This window comes from Seriola aureovittata, chromosome 16, assembly GCF_021018895.1.
Source record: "Seriola aureovittata isolate HTS-2021-v1 ecotype China chromosome 16, ASM2101889v1, whole genome shotgun sequence".
Classification (NCBI taxonomy): Eukaryota; Metazoa; Chordata; class Actinopteri; order Carangiformes; family Carangidae; genus Seriola; species Seriola aureovittata.
In genome coordinates, this window is record NC_079379.1 from 4830814 (window position 1) to 4846726 (window position 15913).

The 15913-nt window shown below is 41.7% G+C and overlaps 1 protein-coding gene across 1 annotated transcript in view; it reads left to right on the forward strand.

Moving 5' to 3' along the window:
• The window catches only part of cacng7a (calcium channel, voltage-dependent, gamma subunit 7a), a 37679-nt gene that overhangs the window by 15949 nt on the left and 5817 nt on the right, over positions 1-15913 (forward strand). The window contains exons 2-4 of the mRNA XM_056400208.1: positions 1014-1209; positions 4201-4287; positions 6801-6941. Of these exons, the coding sequence (XP_056256183.1) occupies positions 1014-1209; positions 4201-4287; positions 6801-6941 (424 nt within the window). The remainder of the gene's footprint in view (positions 1-1013; positions 1210-4200; positions 4288-6800; positions 6942-15913) is intronic.

A 15913-nucleotide genomic window follows, 5' to 3' on the forward strand; every position in this document is an offset into this window, starting at 1 on the left:
TATGCTGCCATTTATTAGCAAGCTAGGCTTAAGTTAAATACTTTGTCATCTGTATAATGTTGTATGGAGCATTTTTGTGTTTTCCGTCTGATTCGTTTTTCTCGTATAATAATTTTTCTGCAGCGTTGACAGTTGCAGTCGATGTTCAAATTCTCCCTTTCCTCTTTCTTCTTCCTTTATATGGTGCGTGAAAAAAAAAAAGTTCCTTCCATAATGTGTTTGATCAGCTGATAAAGGTCTTCCTCCTCGTGTGTCGCCGCATCCTTGTCATCACATTATGGTTTTATTTAAACACTCTACATGTTGCAGGATTTTTGACCTCCCAGATTTGAGGCTTGTGTTTGCGTGTGACTCAAGGCCGTTTCCTTTCTCTTTTTGAATTTCCTAAAAGCTTTTACGCCATCGCCCCCTGATATGTTAAGAAAAAACCCACTGAAACCTGTGGATTGCGTCTGAAGAGCTGTTCAAGGTTCCCACTCTTGAGAACTAGTTGTGTTGTGTTATGTTGTGTTGTGTTGGTCGTGAACTGAGTTTTGATATTTTCCAACATAAAAATAGTTCGAATTCATCCAAGGTTGTTCTGCTCCTCTCCCCTCCCCTCCCCTCCCCTCCCCCTCCATCTTCTCTCCTGTCCAATATCACATACATATTTAACAGCTGGAGTCAATGAAAGTCAAGACAGATTAAACTCAGAGATTCCTCTCCCTCGTTTCCATACCTCCCCGCTCTGCTTGTGCATATTTGAAAAATTTAAAAATCGAAAGATTAAATCAATTTTTCTGTCCTCAGGTCACCTCTTCTTTTTCACGTTTCATGTTTTTCATTTCATCCGACTCTCTAATCTTTAAATAAATGAACTGAAAGTGTCCCCTGTTTTTTTTTTTTTTTGTTCGTGTCTCTCGCCTCTTTGGTTTATTAATTTAATATAGAAATTATTTAGATGTTTTCTCCTCCTCTTGTTTTTTTTGCGGCTGCTTCCTGCTGAAACATGATCGCTTTCTTCGTCTCCACAGATGAGTTCGTTCAGCACGAGGGCCCTGACGCTGCTCTCGTCGGTTTTCGGGGCCTGCGGTTTGCTGTTGGTGGGCGTCGCCGTGTCGACGGACTACTGGCTGCTGATGGAGGAGGGGATCGTCCTGCAGCAGAACCAGACCACCGAGGTCAAGATGGCGCTGCACTCCGGCCTGTGGAGGGTCTGCTTTGTAGCAGGTCGGTTGAGAAGTTTCCCATTTGGTGACATTTTGTTTTATTTAATGTGCTTTTCTGTTTGTTAATCTTACCAAAATTTTTTTCACGTTCAAATGCTTATTTGATGCTTATTTATTCTGTGCGAATAATTTCATGAAACCCTCTTTGCACTGTATTAAAACCTCAGAAACAGCATCTCGACCAACATGTGAGGTTCAGGCCATTTTCACAGTGAGTTTGTTTGTTGGAGGGTGATTGTCACTCTTTCATGCTGTTTGTGTTCTGTCAATCTGCAGTTCACCTAAATGCATGTGGTGTAAAACTGTGGTCGTTTACCACCATTTCCTGGAGATGAGACTGGCGCCTGTTTTCAAGGAACGCATGGACATTTATGCTCAAAGTCCAAATTTAGTTTGCAAATAAGTGACGCATAAACTCTTTGTTTGCAAACCGTAGGAGCGTAACATCCAAAATGAAGGAGGCCATTATATCAGCTGAGTGTTGCATCATCCAGTTGAAACATGGGTCAACAGTACAATTATGTCCACTTGAATTAACTTACTATCCACTGAAGTATTTCCTCAGCGTACCACAAACACCCCTCAATGATACCTTCTTTAAAGTAGCCATTTATTTTTCCAATCTTATTTCACTCTTCTCGTCTCTTTGCAAGAACGTACTTAGCCGTTAGCTTCGCCGCGCTGCTCGATGTGGTCGCCAGGCACAAACAGTGCCAGATTACTGCTAATAATAATCATATCATCAAGATATGACAACATGAGTTTGATTCCTGTGGAAGTACAGGGGTCAGCCCTATGTTCCCACATTTCTTAGAACTTTTTTTTCACAGACATTTTTGAAAATTAGGGTTAGGGCTGTGGGAATATAGGGTTAGGGCTGTGGGAATATAGGGCTGTGGGAATATAGGGTTAGGGCTGTGGGAATATAGGGTTAGGGCTGTGGGAATATAGGGCTGTGGGAATATAGGGTTAGGGCTGTGGGAATATAGGGCTGTGGGAATATAGGGTTAGGGCTGTGGGAATATAGGGTTAGGGCTGTGGGAATATAGGGTTAGGGCTGTGGGAATATAGGGCTGTGGGAATATAGGGTTAGGGCTGTGGGAACATAGACACGCTCCCGAAGTACAGACCACATTCTACATGCAGACAGACTTTGTCTCACCAGAGTCTCACAGGAACAATCAGACCACTTTGTTCAGGGAGAACCGGTTCAGAAAAAGCAATATCATTCACATGACCATTATACTGCAAATCCACGACCCCACCATCAAATCTAATGTTGGATTAATATGATTTTAATTTAGCTTTTTGATATGTTTTCAAATCAGAGTTTATAAATCATGAGAGTAGTGAGTCACCCCCGGTTGAATTTTGCCTTTAAAGATCATGGTTCTCCAACAACTGTTCATTCATGCACACATCCGGACACAGGACACCACAGATACAAATAACTGTCCTTATTGCAGTAGCTGTCTCTGTGTTTCGGGTCATGATGGTGTTGCTCTGGGGAGGCGGCCATATTTGTGTTTCCCTGTTGTCGGAGGCCTGGTACAAAAGGTCAGAGGAGGGAAACGCTGGTGGCATTTGGAACAACTGTGTGCGTGCGTGCGCGCGTGTGTGTGTCTGTATGTATGTGTGTGTGTGTGTGTGTGTGTGTGCGGACCTCACGGTCAACCCGGCAGAGGCACGGTGCAGCAGCATTATTACATATAGTAAAATTATACTTAATACATACACAGGCTTCTCTGAAAACTGTCCTTCACGCTGCAGTGAACTGTCATCCACTCATGGCTCTCTGTGACATAACCCTCTGCCTCTGTCTCTGTGGAGGTCAGGGGGGGTCAGGCGAGAGGGAGCTTCTCTCTGAGCGCTTTTCAGTCTTCACTTTGGGTGCGGGGCTTTAAAATTCCCTAAACCTCATAAGGATTGAACCCATACACCTTAAAATTTCCAAACATTCCTCGGACACCATGAGTTCAAACATTTGAGCCTTTTTCCTTGAACCTTTGAATGTTTACTTTAGGTGCTGGACTTATAAATTCAGTAGATCCTGAAAATTGAACCCAAGACCTCAATAAATCCAGAGTATAGTTCACTTAGTCCCCGAGATATTTGCCTGAGGAATAAACCCACAACTTCGAAAACATGTGTATGATCCTGTTCCCTTTCCACGGCCACCGTGACACAAAGGCTCTGAGAAACAGAGCTCCTGTGGTTCCAGGTGTCAGAGGACGGTTTTGAACTTTTGAGGGTATGGGTTCAAACCTTAGGTAACCGGTTAATGTTTGATGTCTGACGTCCAAAAGATGGACACAAAAGGCCTAAGAAACACTGTTCAAATGGTCCTGACAAACCTTGAGTCTGTGTGTGTGTGTGTGTTTGTGTGTATAAACAAGAAAGAAATCATGTTTGTCTGTCCATGTATGCATCATCCTGTTATTTTTATGTAGACGTCTTTTTTGTGTTTTGTGTGTGTATGGTGTGTGGGTGTGTGTGTGTGTGTGTGTGTGTGTCCTCTCTCTCTCTGTGCCTACAGTGTGAGGTTAATCGTTGTGTCTGTATTCAGCTCCTCTCTCTCTCTCAGCTCAGACCTTGTTTTCTCCTGAACCTCCTGCCCTCCATCTGTCTCTACCTCTAATTCACTTTCCCCCTCTCACTTCCATTTCTCGGCTTTCCTGTTTTTCTTTTTCTCCATCTTCTCTTTTCGGGGGTCCCTCTGCCCCTGTCACCTCTCTCATGATTCGTCCTCTCTCTAAATCTCCTTGTTTGTCGCCCCTGTCGCTCAGCCTCGGCCTCGCTGTCTGCTCTCTGTGTTTTTTAACCTCTCTTTCATTGGTGTTTTTTTTTTTGTTTTTTTTTTTACTCTTGTTTTATTTCCACATGCAAATATTTCCTTATTGTTTGTGACCCAAAAGACAGCCCAGATAGCTTCCACCCAATCATCCCTTCATTCTTTCTTTCTTACTCTTTTCACTTCCTTTTTCTCTCTCAGGACCTGAGAAGGGCAGATGTGTGGCGTCAGAATATTTCACCGAGCCAGAGATCGAGATCACGACAGAAAATACAGCCAATATACTCAGTAAGTCATCAGCATCCATAGATCAAATACACAGACACATGTTTACGTGTCTACAGTCGGTTATATTCGGTGGAAATATTTGGCCATTATTTACCCCTAGTTGTTTTAGAAAAAGTAGATTTCACCACTTATAAAAAGAGGATTATGTTTTATTTATTTCATTGGAATAAATGCTGCTGCTGTGACTGTTACCATCAAGAACCAGCGACGTGTGACGGAAGCAAATACAACATCACGTAGAACAAATCGGTGCCGTTGCGTATTCAGACGTGTGTTCTTATTACATCTATTTAACCTTAAACTCTGAAACTCCCACAAAGGTCCACAACGAGACGCAACCATTGCAGAACGTTGCAGAGGTGTGAATGAATCATTGCAAGCCAGTTGATGCAGATACAAAAGATGTCTCGTGTCAATCAGAGTAGCACGGTTTTAGAATGTGTTATCATCCGGTCGGTCCCACAGCTGACGGCAGTTTTTAGAGCCAGTGTCTGCACATCAGTCAAAAAACATATGCTACAACTGATTGCTATAGTTAGTTCACTTGGCGACAACAAGTGGTGTACACAAAGACGTTGTTATGGAGACATTAGTGCTGTTGCGATGTTGATCACTGTGTAGTTTCACTGATCAATGTCAATGAAACAATCAAGCTAAAACATTATTGTCATTGTTGGAGAAGAAAAAAAGGAAAAAGAATAAAACAGACTAAAGACTGGCAACTATTTTAACCTCCATCAGCTTCCTTTTTACATGGACTTCAAGCTTGTTAGCTGAATAAAGTTTATATATATAAGTTTATACGTTTTTATGTGTCCATCAAAGTTACAAAAACATGAGCAGTGTGTAAAAGCTACGAAACATTTTCACAGTTGTAAACCTAAAGAGCCAGTTTACCACTTTGTTTTTTTTTGGTTTTCGGTTCCTCCCGAAATGTTTAGAACAATTCATATATTTTCACTGAACTATGCATGCTCAGTTTCTGATGTTTAAAACCTGCAGATTCTGTATTTCTGCCAGTGTGTCAGGGGGAGGTCAGCCTTAATGAGCATCAGGTGTCACTGATCGTCTCATCAGGCCACATCGACACACTCCACTCCTGTCTGCTTATGCAGAAACACACTGTCTCCTCTTACTCTAACTGCTATTTTTTTTATATATATTTAAATACAATATTACTAAACATAAAGTAAGTAATGTGTAATCTGTTAACTATAATGATACCAAAAGCAGCTCTGGCAAAAGAATCAGTGAAGAACTATATTTATTTTTAAAGAACTTTTTTTATTTTTTTCAAACAGTAAATTAACGTCGAGAGCACGCTGAATTTCCCCGCGGAGCTGCTTCGTCTTTGAGCCGTTTTTAATGATTTAAGATGTTGACACTGGCTTCAAAGTGCCCCCCCCACCCCCCCCCCACCCCCTACACACTTTGTTCCGTCTCTTTGAAGTAAAGCTCAGACTCGTGTTGGAGACACCGGAGGGAAGACATTTGGTCCATTTCACGCAAGACAAATGTCCTCAGGTAGATGCACAAATCATAACACTGTAGTGCCACGGTGGGAGAGATTACTGAGTAAATCACACACCGCCGTGCTCAACATAACCCTGAGTGAGCTCCAGTAGACCTCTGGGTATAAGTATGCAGTGGAAGTTCACACGATACCTGGGTGTATTTGCACATCCATTGTGGATTCGCTGTAGTATAATTTTCCACATTTACTTGTTCTTCAAAAGATGTCACTGCAAAGGAAACACTGAGGATGTTTCAGTATCTCCAATTTTCTTGTTTTTGGAAATTAAAATAAATGTAACCTTGCAGTTTTAGGCAACATCCACACTGCTACGTTTTAGTTTTAAAACAAATCACTTTTGCTAATTTCACGCCTGGTTTCCACACTACTCCAGAGAAGGGAGAGTTTTGGAAACGCTGCTGCATCTTCTAGTTTGAAAATTAACTGCTGTTACGTTGGACTCTGGACGCACAGAAACTGAGACCTTTGGAAACGATGATGTAGACACCCATGTCCACTTCCTGATTGGGTCTTACCGGCCTCAACTACATGGTGAAAGCAACATGGATAACAAAATGCATGCGTTACTGACCTTGTTGTTTTTGCTAGCAGCTGTCGCGCAGTTAAATTCTGCATTTTAATGCTACCTTCTGATTGGCTCACGACAGGTCAGTGAGTTTGAGATGGTTTTTGATTCTTAAAACCACAAATAAATCTTCTTATGGATCGACACTTCAAATAAAACACAAGAAAGTGTAAAATATGGGACCTTGGAGTTGATTAGTTGATTCACTGGAAAGTTTCTCAATGTTTCAAGTTTTACAGTACCAGAGACAACTCCTGCCAGAATGATTTTGACACCGGTCTACAACTTATCTACATCTACATCTTGTTTTTCATTCATGTATTCATCAATATTTTTCTAATGCTAATCTCTGCATGATTGTGTTTTTAATCATGTCTTTTTCTCTCCCACCCCCCCCCCACCCCTGTCCTCCAGAAATGGTCCGAACCGCCACTCCCTTCCCCATGATCTCTCTGCTCTTCGTCTTCACCGCCTTCGTCATCAGCAACATCGGACACATCCGGCCGCAGCGCACCATCCTCGCCTTCGTTTCTGGAATATTCTTCATACTGTCAGGTGACGTTGCAGACGCAAGAGCATGCACACTACAAACACTACAAAGACAGCGAGTGTGAGGGGGTTTTTATGTGCTCAGTTTAGAGTTGAAAGACGTAAATAAGACAAAATCCCCTGCGCAGTTACAGTTGTTCCTGAGGTGTAACAGCACTCAGTTCACACAGGCCCTGTTGTTGTGCATGGAAACGAGGTTTGCAAACAAATAAAAAACTAGCACAACACTAATTTTATACTCTTGTAGAACAACCGCAGACTGCAGGCTTTTCCTGTCACGGTTTGTTTCCATATTTTCCAATTATTCTCCTGTGTCATGTAGTCATCGCAAAGCAGCCTGGGAGACGCACCTCAGCACGCTGCTGTCGGAAAATCTGTGGAAGGAGGGTCTGCGGAGAGTAAAAACATTTTAGAGCAAAACTAAATGTGATACAAGCTGTAAATTTATGCAAAACGTAAAATCAAGTGAGCTCCAGCCGGCTAATAGGACAGATGCAGCTCCTCTGAGGAATATTTTTTCTTGCATTTTGGCTGGACGTCACACAAAGGTTTATGATCAAGTGATTAAACCTGACCGTGAACTCTCCCAGGCTGCTCTCAGGTCAGACTCGCCTCACTTTAAATTGCAAGCTTCACAGTTTGGCGTAATGATGGCGAGGACTTAAAACTCGTTCCAACTTCTCCAGATAAAAAGGCTTTAGGAAGGCGTCACATCAGAGATTTGAGAATCGCTGAGGTTACAGTTTCTGCAGTTACAGTTTCACCTGATTGTCCTGAAACTCTTTTTGCAACTGATTTTTGTTTTTCACATCCCGCAGCAACACCAGCAGTTTGGAGAGCTTGAGCTCTTTTGTGTGTCGTCCTTGATAATCAAATAACATCACAGCCACACGTTATATGACCACAATATATACTATAAGGATGAAAACACCTTGCAGACTTAAAAAGCTCAAGTTATCTCACAGCAATGAAGTTAAATGTAATTCCATCAGTGCAAAGTGTGAAAAACTGTGTCCAGTCCATATCTATAGATGACAACATAAGCATTAGAAATCCCAGTAATGCACTGACAATGATTTGCAAGTCAAAACACATCTAGATACAGTAGATCAAAAGCTAAAAGTCTAATTCAAAAAGTCAAACCATTTGCATCAGTAAATGCATTTTTCCAGATTAGCTTTCAGTCACTGTCGACAGGTTTCATCAAGGCCTGCAAACCAAAGCATGATTAACATTTTTTGTGGTTATGTTTGTGCAAGTCAAAGCATTTGGTAAGGTTTATGAAAGACTGTGGTCTTTCTTATTATATAATCCGGTGGTTCTCCAACTTTTTCACATCAAGGACCCTACACTGACACAAATTACACCACTGACCCCGTCTGATAAGATTTGTGCTTTTTATATGTGTGTTTAAACCCTATGACCAAAATAGTCATACCTTCTGTCATTGTGTTACTTATTGATGGAATTATAGTGTAATTAGTATTCCCCTTTTTGCTGGGGACCCCCAGGAAACCCCTCCAGGACCACTGGGGGTCCCTGAACCCAACTTTGAAAACCATTAATATAACCAATAATACGGGAAAGGTTCAGTAGACTGCAGATGCATGTCTCATTCTCAACTCCCTTTTTTTTTTTGCATGCACATAAAGGACAAAAGGACAATTTGTGGTGGAAAACAAATTTGGTACCAGTTTGCAGTATTAAGATATTTTAAAAATTTTGTGCAGATAATTGTTACCCAGCACTTGTGAAGAATTGGATGAGATGGGACCCTTTGACTTATTCAGTATGTACTTTTCCCCAACCGCAAACTCTTTCAGGAATCTAAACCTAACAGCATGTCAAAAACTGTGGTCTGTGGTCAGTGCAACCACCCAGTCCAACATCCTCTTCATCACTTCAGTACAGGTTAGGGAGTCACACTTTGTCAGGCAGCAGTTATGTTTCTTCCTAAGTGTCTTGTATAGTGTAAATCAGTCTGGTACAGAAATGTGATCAGTAGGACACAAAGAGAAAAGAAAACTTGCAGGATCGAGTCCTGTCTGTCAGAGTGATGAAACTCCTTGTTGCTTAAACAATCATTGCTGCAACGACCTTGTGAAAGCGACAGACCCCTGATTCATCAGGACTACAGAAACAGGCAGTAAGAGGGAGGTATAGTATAAGGATCAAACTCCTCAGTCGCCCGTCGGCTTAAATAAGGTGTTAAAAAGCAGCAGAGCAGAAGAGAAGTTGATAAAAGTCAACATTCTTCAAGGTTAATGATAAGGAGACAGCTCAATGGAAGGGAGACTCTGCACCTCTTCTCTCCTGTTCCCAGCTGACAGCTTGTCAGACTTTACCTTGTTCTTGCTGGTGGCTGAACAGTGAATGGGATTTAATTCCGAATAATTGCTCTCTGCCGAGGAAGCCGCAGGGCACCCGTGATATATTTCACTGCAGGTTAAAAAAAGTTTCAACTTAAACCAAACAGTGCAGACTTTATTGTAGTTTGACATTTCAATCAGAAAGTCTTTAATGAGGAGGCTGGTTTTCTTCAGGTTGACACCTTTTTGGTCTGGGCTGAAAAAATCTCCCATAATTTCACTGCAGTAAATGGAATGGACACGAACCTTCAGTGCAGTCAAATTCTATTCCAGCCACGTAGCTGAGAGCCTCAAGTGCTGAGTGGAAAGTTACTGGATGAAATGTTTGATCGCATTTATTCTTTTATAGACCCACATGGGAGTCTATTAAACAAAGAGAGAGAGAGAGAATTCTTCAACTGCACATCCATCCAAATAATTTTGTCCACACAAACATTAAGACTGTTTGATGGTCAGTTAGGTCCCAGTGTAGTTGAGAAAAAAGATATCTGCAGGAAAACCCATCACAGCCAGAAGATACAGTCTGAAACTGTTGCTACAGACAAACAACAATATCTCTTATAGGTTAACATACAATACCTGTCAAACTGAACATTGTAAACACATTTGTGAGAGTATGAAGGAGTACACACTAGCCAAAAAAAAGTAATTTTTGCTATTGCTACATAGCTAATGTTAGCATTAACAGCCAGTCTAGAAGAAACATTGCGAGTTCAGCATCAAACATTTGTCTTTACTCACCAACAGCTGTCTCCATCGGGGGGGAGCAAACCTCTTGTTTTGCTTCTATTTCTTTTACTTCGTTTCTTGTACTGAAGTTAGCATGCTAACCAGCTAGCTCGGCCTGTCTCATCACTTTCTGATGTAGCATCCAGGCTGCCCTGAAGAAGTTGCGATCCTCAGAGGACGTATTATAACCTTTTGTCTTGTAAACACAACGATCGCCGAAGCTCTTGTGAAGCGACAATCACCACTACCAGGTCCCGGCAAGAAACCAAGTTCAGCAGCAGAGAAAACGTACAAATAGCCCCTTTAAGGTGCAACATTACAACACTGTGAAAGCACAGTACATTCTGACAGGAGTACTGTATTTTGCTTTATTCCAGCTGTGTAGGAGAAGGTTGCTGCAGCCGTGACTATACATGTGCATAAGTATCATGTATTGATGATGCTTCTACTGTGGCTGTACCAGGATGTCACAATTGTAACTGACTGATGAATTCAAGGTTACCACAGTTGATGTTCAGTGACAGAGCAAACTACAAACTTTTCACAGCCACCACTCAAGAACTACAGGGATGGGGGGTTGTTTGATAGATTTTAGGTCGAGTAGCATTTGCGCTACCACTGTCAGAATTGTTGCAACACATGACTCCACTGATCTGCTTACTTTAGGCCTGAAGTCAAACCTGGCTTACAAAAAAAAAAAAAAAAAAAAACATCTCTCTCAGAACAAAGTCATTATCCATCTTCTTGTTTCAGTCATGGTGAATGAATAAACAAACTCTCCCCTGTAGCGTTGCTGAACCGAAACTGTGAAATCCTGTGTCTCATTTCTATCAGAGTCCTGTTGGGAAGCAGAGTAAGCGCAGCCAACAGGGTGGCGTCACCTCCTCATATCGCTGCGAGACAGCTGGGTGAGGTTTCCGGACGGTTACCTCGAGTACAGGGTCGAGCGTTCAGCTGATGAAGTAGTTGTTGGGATTTTTTTGGACGTTGTTAGTCTCCCTCTCTGTCTCCGAGCAGACAGGATGACATCATCCTCCTTTTTTTTTTTTGCATGAGGGAGCTTTACCTCACAGATGCTAGCTTAGCATGGTGGACTGCTGACTGGACGCTTGGGCGGTCGTGACAAACATGATGTCATAGGAATGTCACGGGGCCACGGTGGAGATGAACGCATGCACGCACATACACACACACACAACGTATATACAAAAAAAACTAGCCATGCAAACATACACTAGAGAATTAGAATTTGAACTCCATATTATTCTCTTCTTTATATTTCATTTATTTTGTTATATATTTTTATTTTTTATATTTCATTTTGTTGTATATCGGAATGTTTTACATTTATATTAGTATTATCTTCATTGTATTATTTATTTTATTAAATCTAAAAAATATATATTATTATGAAAAAATCACATGTAAGGATGTGAATTTCAGGCATTTCAAATTTGAAAATATTGATTTTACACTAAATATTCTTGAAAAAACATTTAACACGTGATACAGTCACAGTCATACAGTCGTGTGGTTTTTGGACATTCCACATGTAATGAAAAATTACATTATATAGGGAATTGTTGTTTTGACAGAATAAGAAATTATATTTCGATGGCTTATTGAAAATTGACAAAAACGTTACTAGTGTGAAAAATTGTATAGATTGTACCAGACTTTGGCAAAAGTATATTACAAAGATGTGAGCGCATTATTCTTTTTTCTTTTTTTTAAAAGAAAACACAAGAAGTAATTTCAACTACCAGTAATTGTTCAGCAGCTTCTGAGAGGAGAATAAAAACCTGTTTTCTGTCAGAGATTTCTGTTTGACAGTTCACTGAGCCCAGAAATCGATGGACATCATTTCACCTCTGAGATAACTAAATGACAACATTTAAGCTGGATGTTTATTCCAATAGTTGTGTTTTTTTTTTTTTTTTCTTTTCTTTTCTAGTTGTTTTGTTAAAGAGTTTGTTTTCCAAAGGCAACGCTGCAATTATTGCTCACACAGCAGGGGAGTCGGAGACAAACACAGAAATGAGTGCTGCTTTAAAATCATGACACATGATTTTGCAGCAGAAACTGCACTGCCTGTCTCAGTCAGCCTTTGTGTATATTTTTGTCATGAAAACTGCCCATCAGTCGCAGAGCGCCCCGAGGTTCTAACATGGTGGCTGTGGACCAGCTGTTTCCTCCTGTCTGTCCTTCCTCCAGTGATTTCTCTCCTCTCGTTCTCTCTCTTTTTCTCCCTCTCTGGTGTTTTTCCCCCTCTCCCTCTGTGAATGTGTGTGTCTGTGTGTGTGTGTGTGTGCACGTTCATACACACGTGGTCCCCACACAGTATGGCCAGGAGGCTGCTGCTGCTGAGATGAGCATTCAGCCACAACACTGCCATCTCATGGCAAAATAGGGGAATTACACCTTTCTGATTTTCTGTTTTCCTCCTATATTTAACTTCTCATTTCCCCATTTCTTGGCTTTCTGTGCTTCCACTGTTGAAACAGTCCTCTCCCATATCTCATATAAAGAACAGAACTAACAACATTAAAAACAAAGAGAGCCCAGAAGCACAACTAGGAACCGGAAGTTTCAATCACTTTTCATGTTGTCCAGCCATTTCCTGCTCTGTAATTTTGCCTTTAACTTAAAGGTGAACACATTTATTTAAGTAATTAAATTGACAGGCAGACCACACAAGATACACATTTTACATTTAAAACATTTGTTTAAGCTTACATGTAGAAATAATAAAACAATGTAAACTGCAGTCATTTGTCAAAAATGAAAGGAAAACAAAGAACACAGGAAAATGTTTCCTCCATCGTTTCAATCCAACAAATCTGCTGCCGTCTGCTTCCTGAAGGACTACGCGTCTCCTGCTTTGATTAGTCCCATTTTGCACAGCTGTCACACCAAACAGTCTCACTGCTGAACAGGTATTTCCAATCAGGACCAGATGGTGCTCTACTAATCTGTTTTCAGATGAAGCTTCTCTGTTTGGTAAAACACCAATCACTTGTCTTCCTACGTTCTTTCTGTAGATTGCATCTGCAGGCGTTTCTGTATGCTTAGATTAGGATGTTGAGTGTAAAGCTTAGTTTACGTGTACACCTCTCTTGAGTAGGTTCTGAATCCAGCATACAGTGTAAACATATGGCCAAATCAACACTACAATGGGGCCCAGGAACAGAATTCTTGCGGGGACCCCATTAAACCTCAATTACTTACTACAGTGCACATCGCATACAATGTACACAGCATTATCCCAACTTTATTTTTCCAAGATATCCAAAGCCTGCTGTGCTGAAACACAACATGGCCCCAAGTTTGCTGGATGTCAGTTCATTTGTGGTCATTTTAAAGACAAATTTACATGGGAATATGCACCACTAAAGGGTTTGAGACTATATTTGTACCCATCTATGAGGAAGGGCCCCTCAAATTAGGTGATAATTTATAACCCACTTTAAGGAATGTATCATTTTATTTGGTATTGTGCTGTAGAGGTTGGTAGTCGTCCAGTAATCCAACCCTGACGACTTGTCGTATAGTCGGTCCCTCTTCCTTATCCTTTAAACTGAACTGCATATCTCGCACTTTCAAATTTTACATATTTATGTTTCTCTATGTACTTTTCTGAAGATGCTGTAGCTCCTATTGTATATACAACCAGTGTAGCAATGAATTTATTGTTTGGGGCTACATTTGACCCATTGATGGTTCCAAACCTCTGTATAGTTGGCTGTATAGTTCTTAAAATCTGATTTATCTGATTGTTACGAAAATCGTTAACTGCTAGCAACCACTGCTGTCACCACCGCACCACTAGCAATCGAGAAAGGAGACAATTGCCATGGAATCATAGTAATTCAATTTAGGAAAAGGGCTTTGCCAGATCACAAAATATGATTCATAATCTGTGTCCCAAATCAGGGGGCGCATCTTTCAGAGGTTGTATTTGAAGACTGATTGCGTCACAGTGGCGTGACCAGGCTGTCCCATTTCGAAGGTTCCTTTAAATGCGTCCTTCTTCTCCTGGGCAACCAAGGCTCCGAAATGTGGATCCTTCGTGGCCCAACCTATCCCAAGATTCATTGCGTGCTGGTAATGAAAATAATATGGCTACAAACAACGCCGCAAGCCCAAGGATTACACTTTTAACCCTGACCCAACCCAAACTCTAAAATATTGGGTTGCAGCTCAGTTCAACATCTAACAGTACAAGTGTTAAAACTAAGGGCTTTAAAACCTCAAGGTTGCTAGGCGACAAGAGCCACACTTTGCAACATGACGGTAAGGGCAGGCACAGCTGGTGACGCAAAGCGGAAAATCCTCCGTAGGCCAGATCGTCTCAATACGGTTCGGCCTTCGTGGTTTATGGCGGCTACAAAGGGCCACACCTTCATAGACTGCGTCCCCTGAAGGATGTGGCCCCTGAATTGAGACACAGCTATAGTGTTCCTAAAAAAACAGATATAGTCTAGTCGAAGAGGAACCAGCAGCAGTACAGGCTGACTAATCACAGCCCTTGTGGTTTTCATGTTGTATCTCAGTGACCCAGACATGTAGCTACATTTTTAAGGAGGGGCACATCAGCTTTGCAGAGCCGCCGAGCCTCTGCGACACCCTGACACAGAGGCTTAAATCCAGTTTAACACATTTTTGTAAAACTCGGCCGGTGTTTATTTATGTTGTTCCTGTCTGCACAGTGTTGTATGTTTTTAATATCAATGGTACTTTCAGGAGGTTTTCAAAGGGAAGCATCTTTGCTGTGTTTAGTGTGTCAGAGTTTCAGTGCTGGAGGATTTTGGAGGTCAGCTGCAGTGGTTAGTCTGTCGACAGGGGAGGAGGCACTGACACACTCCTAATGAGGATTCACTGTGTGTGTGTGTGTGTGTGTGTGAGCAAGTCAGTGAGGACTTGTATGGTTTAGTGTGTATTTGCATTTATGTGTGTCTTGTGCACTGATGTTTCTGTGTGTGTGTGTGTGTGTGTGTGTGTGTGTGTGTGTGTGTGTGTGTGTGTGTGGGCCCTTGTTTATCTCTTTACCACAGCGCAGCCTGTTGTTGGGAATTTCTCAGCCTATTTACAGTACAACCAGGACACGTTATCATTAGCTATTCCAGCTACACAGACACACACACACACACATACATGCAAATACAAAGAGACTAAAGGCCCATTCAGATAGGATTATATTACAGGGTAATGCTCCTGTTTGGTTGTCCAGTTGTTTGCAGTTCTCATTCTCTCACTCCTCAGTTAGTTGAGGCCACTGTCATCTTCAGTGAACTTTAGCGGGCTGTGACACGCATCCTGCCTATGGATGAGCCTGTTCATGTGTTAGCCCATCCAGATCCACCCCTCACATTTCACTCCTGCCTCTTGAAGGGTGTATTTGCATCTGCCCCTACAACACTTAGTTGAAGCCTGAAAGAGTGATCCAATAGTGGCCAGGTTTCATGGCAGAAAGGCATTAAAACATCCAAACGAACTTCTCAGAACATTATCTTCTCCTGTGCTCACACTGTAGGTGCTCAGTATGGTCCAAACACTTCCCTCGTGCACAACTTTGTACATTAGAGAACCCACGTTGTGCTCTGCAGGAGAACTGCACAGTTAACTCAGTGTGATCAGACAGGAATCAACCATACAGAGGAGCAGAGCAGCGTTGTCCAGTTGGGACTGAAGGGTTGTCGTCATCTGCTGCAACTGTACAGTCTTCTTCTTTAGTGGAACTACACTGTGTAAAGGAGGAAACTTAAAGTGAGGCGAGAAGGATTGAAAGTAGCAGAAAATAGCCACCATCTTAGCTTAGAACTGAAAGACTTATTCCATACTATATAATCAGTGGTAACTCAAACACTCTTAGAACCACTG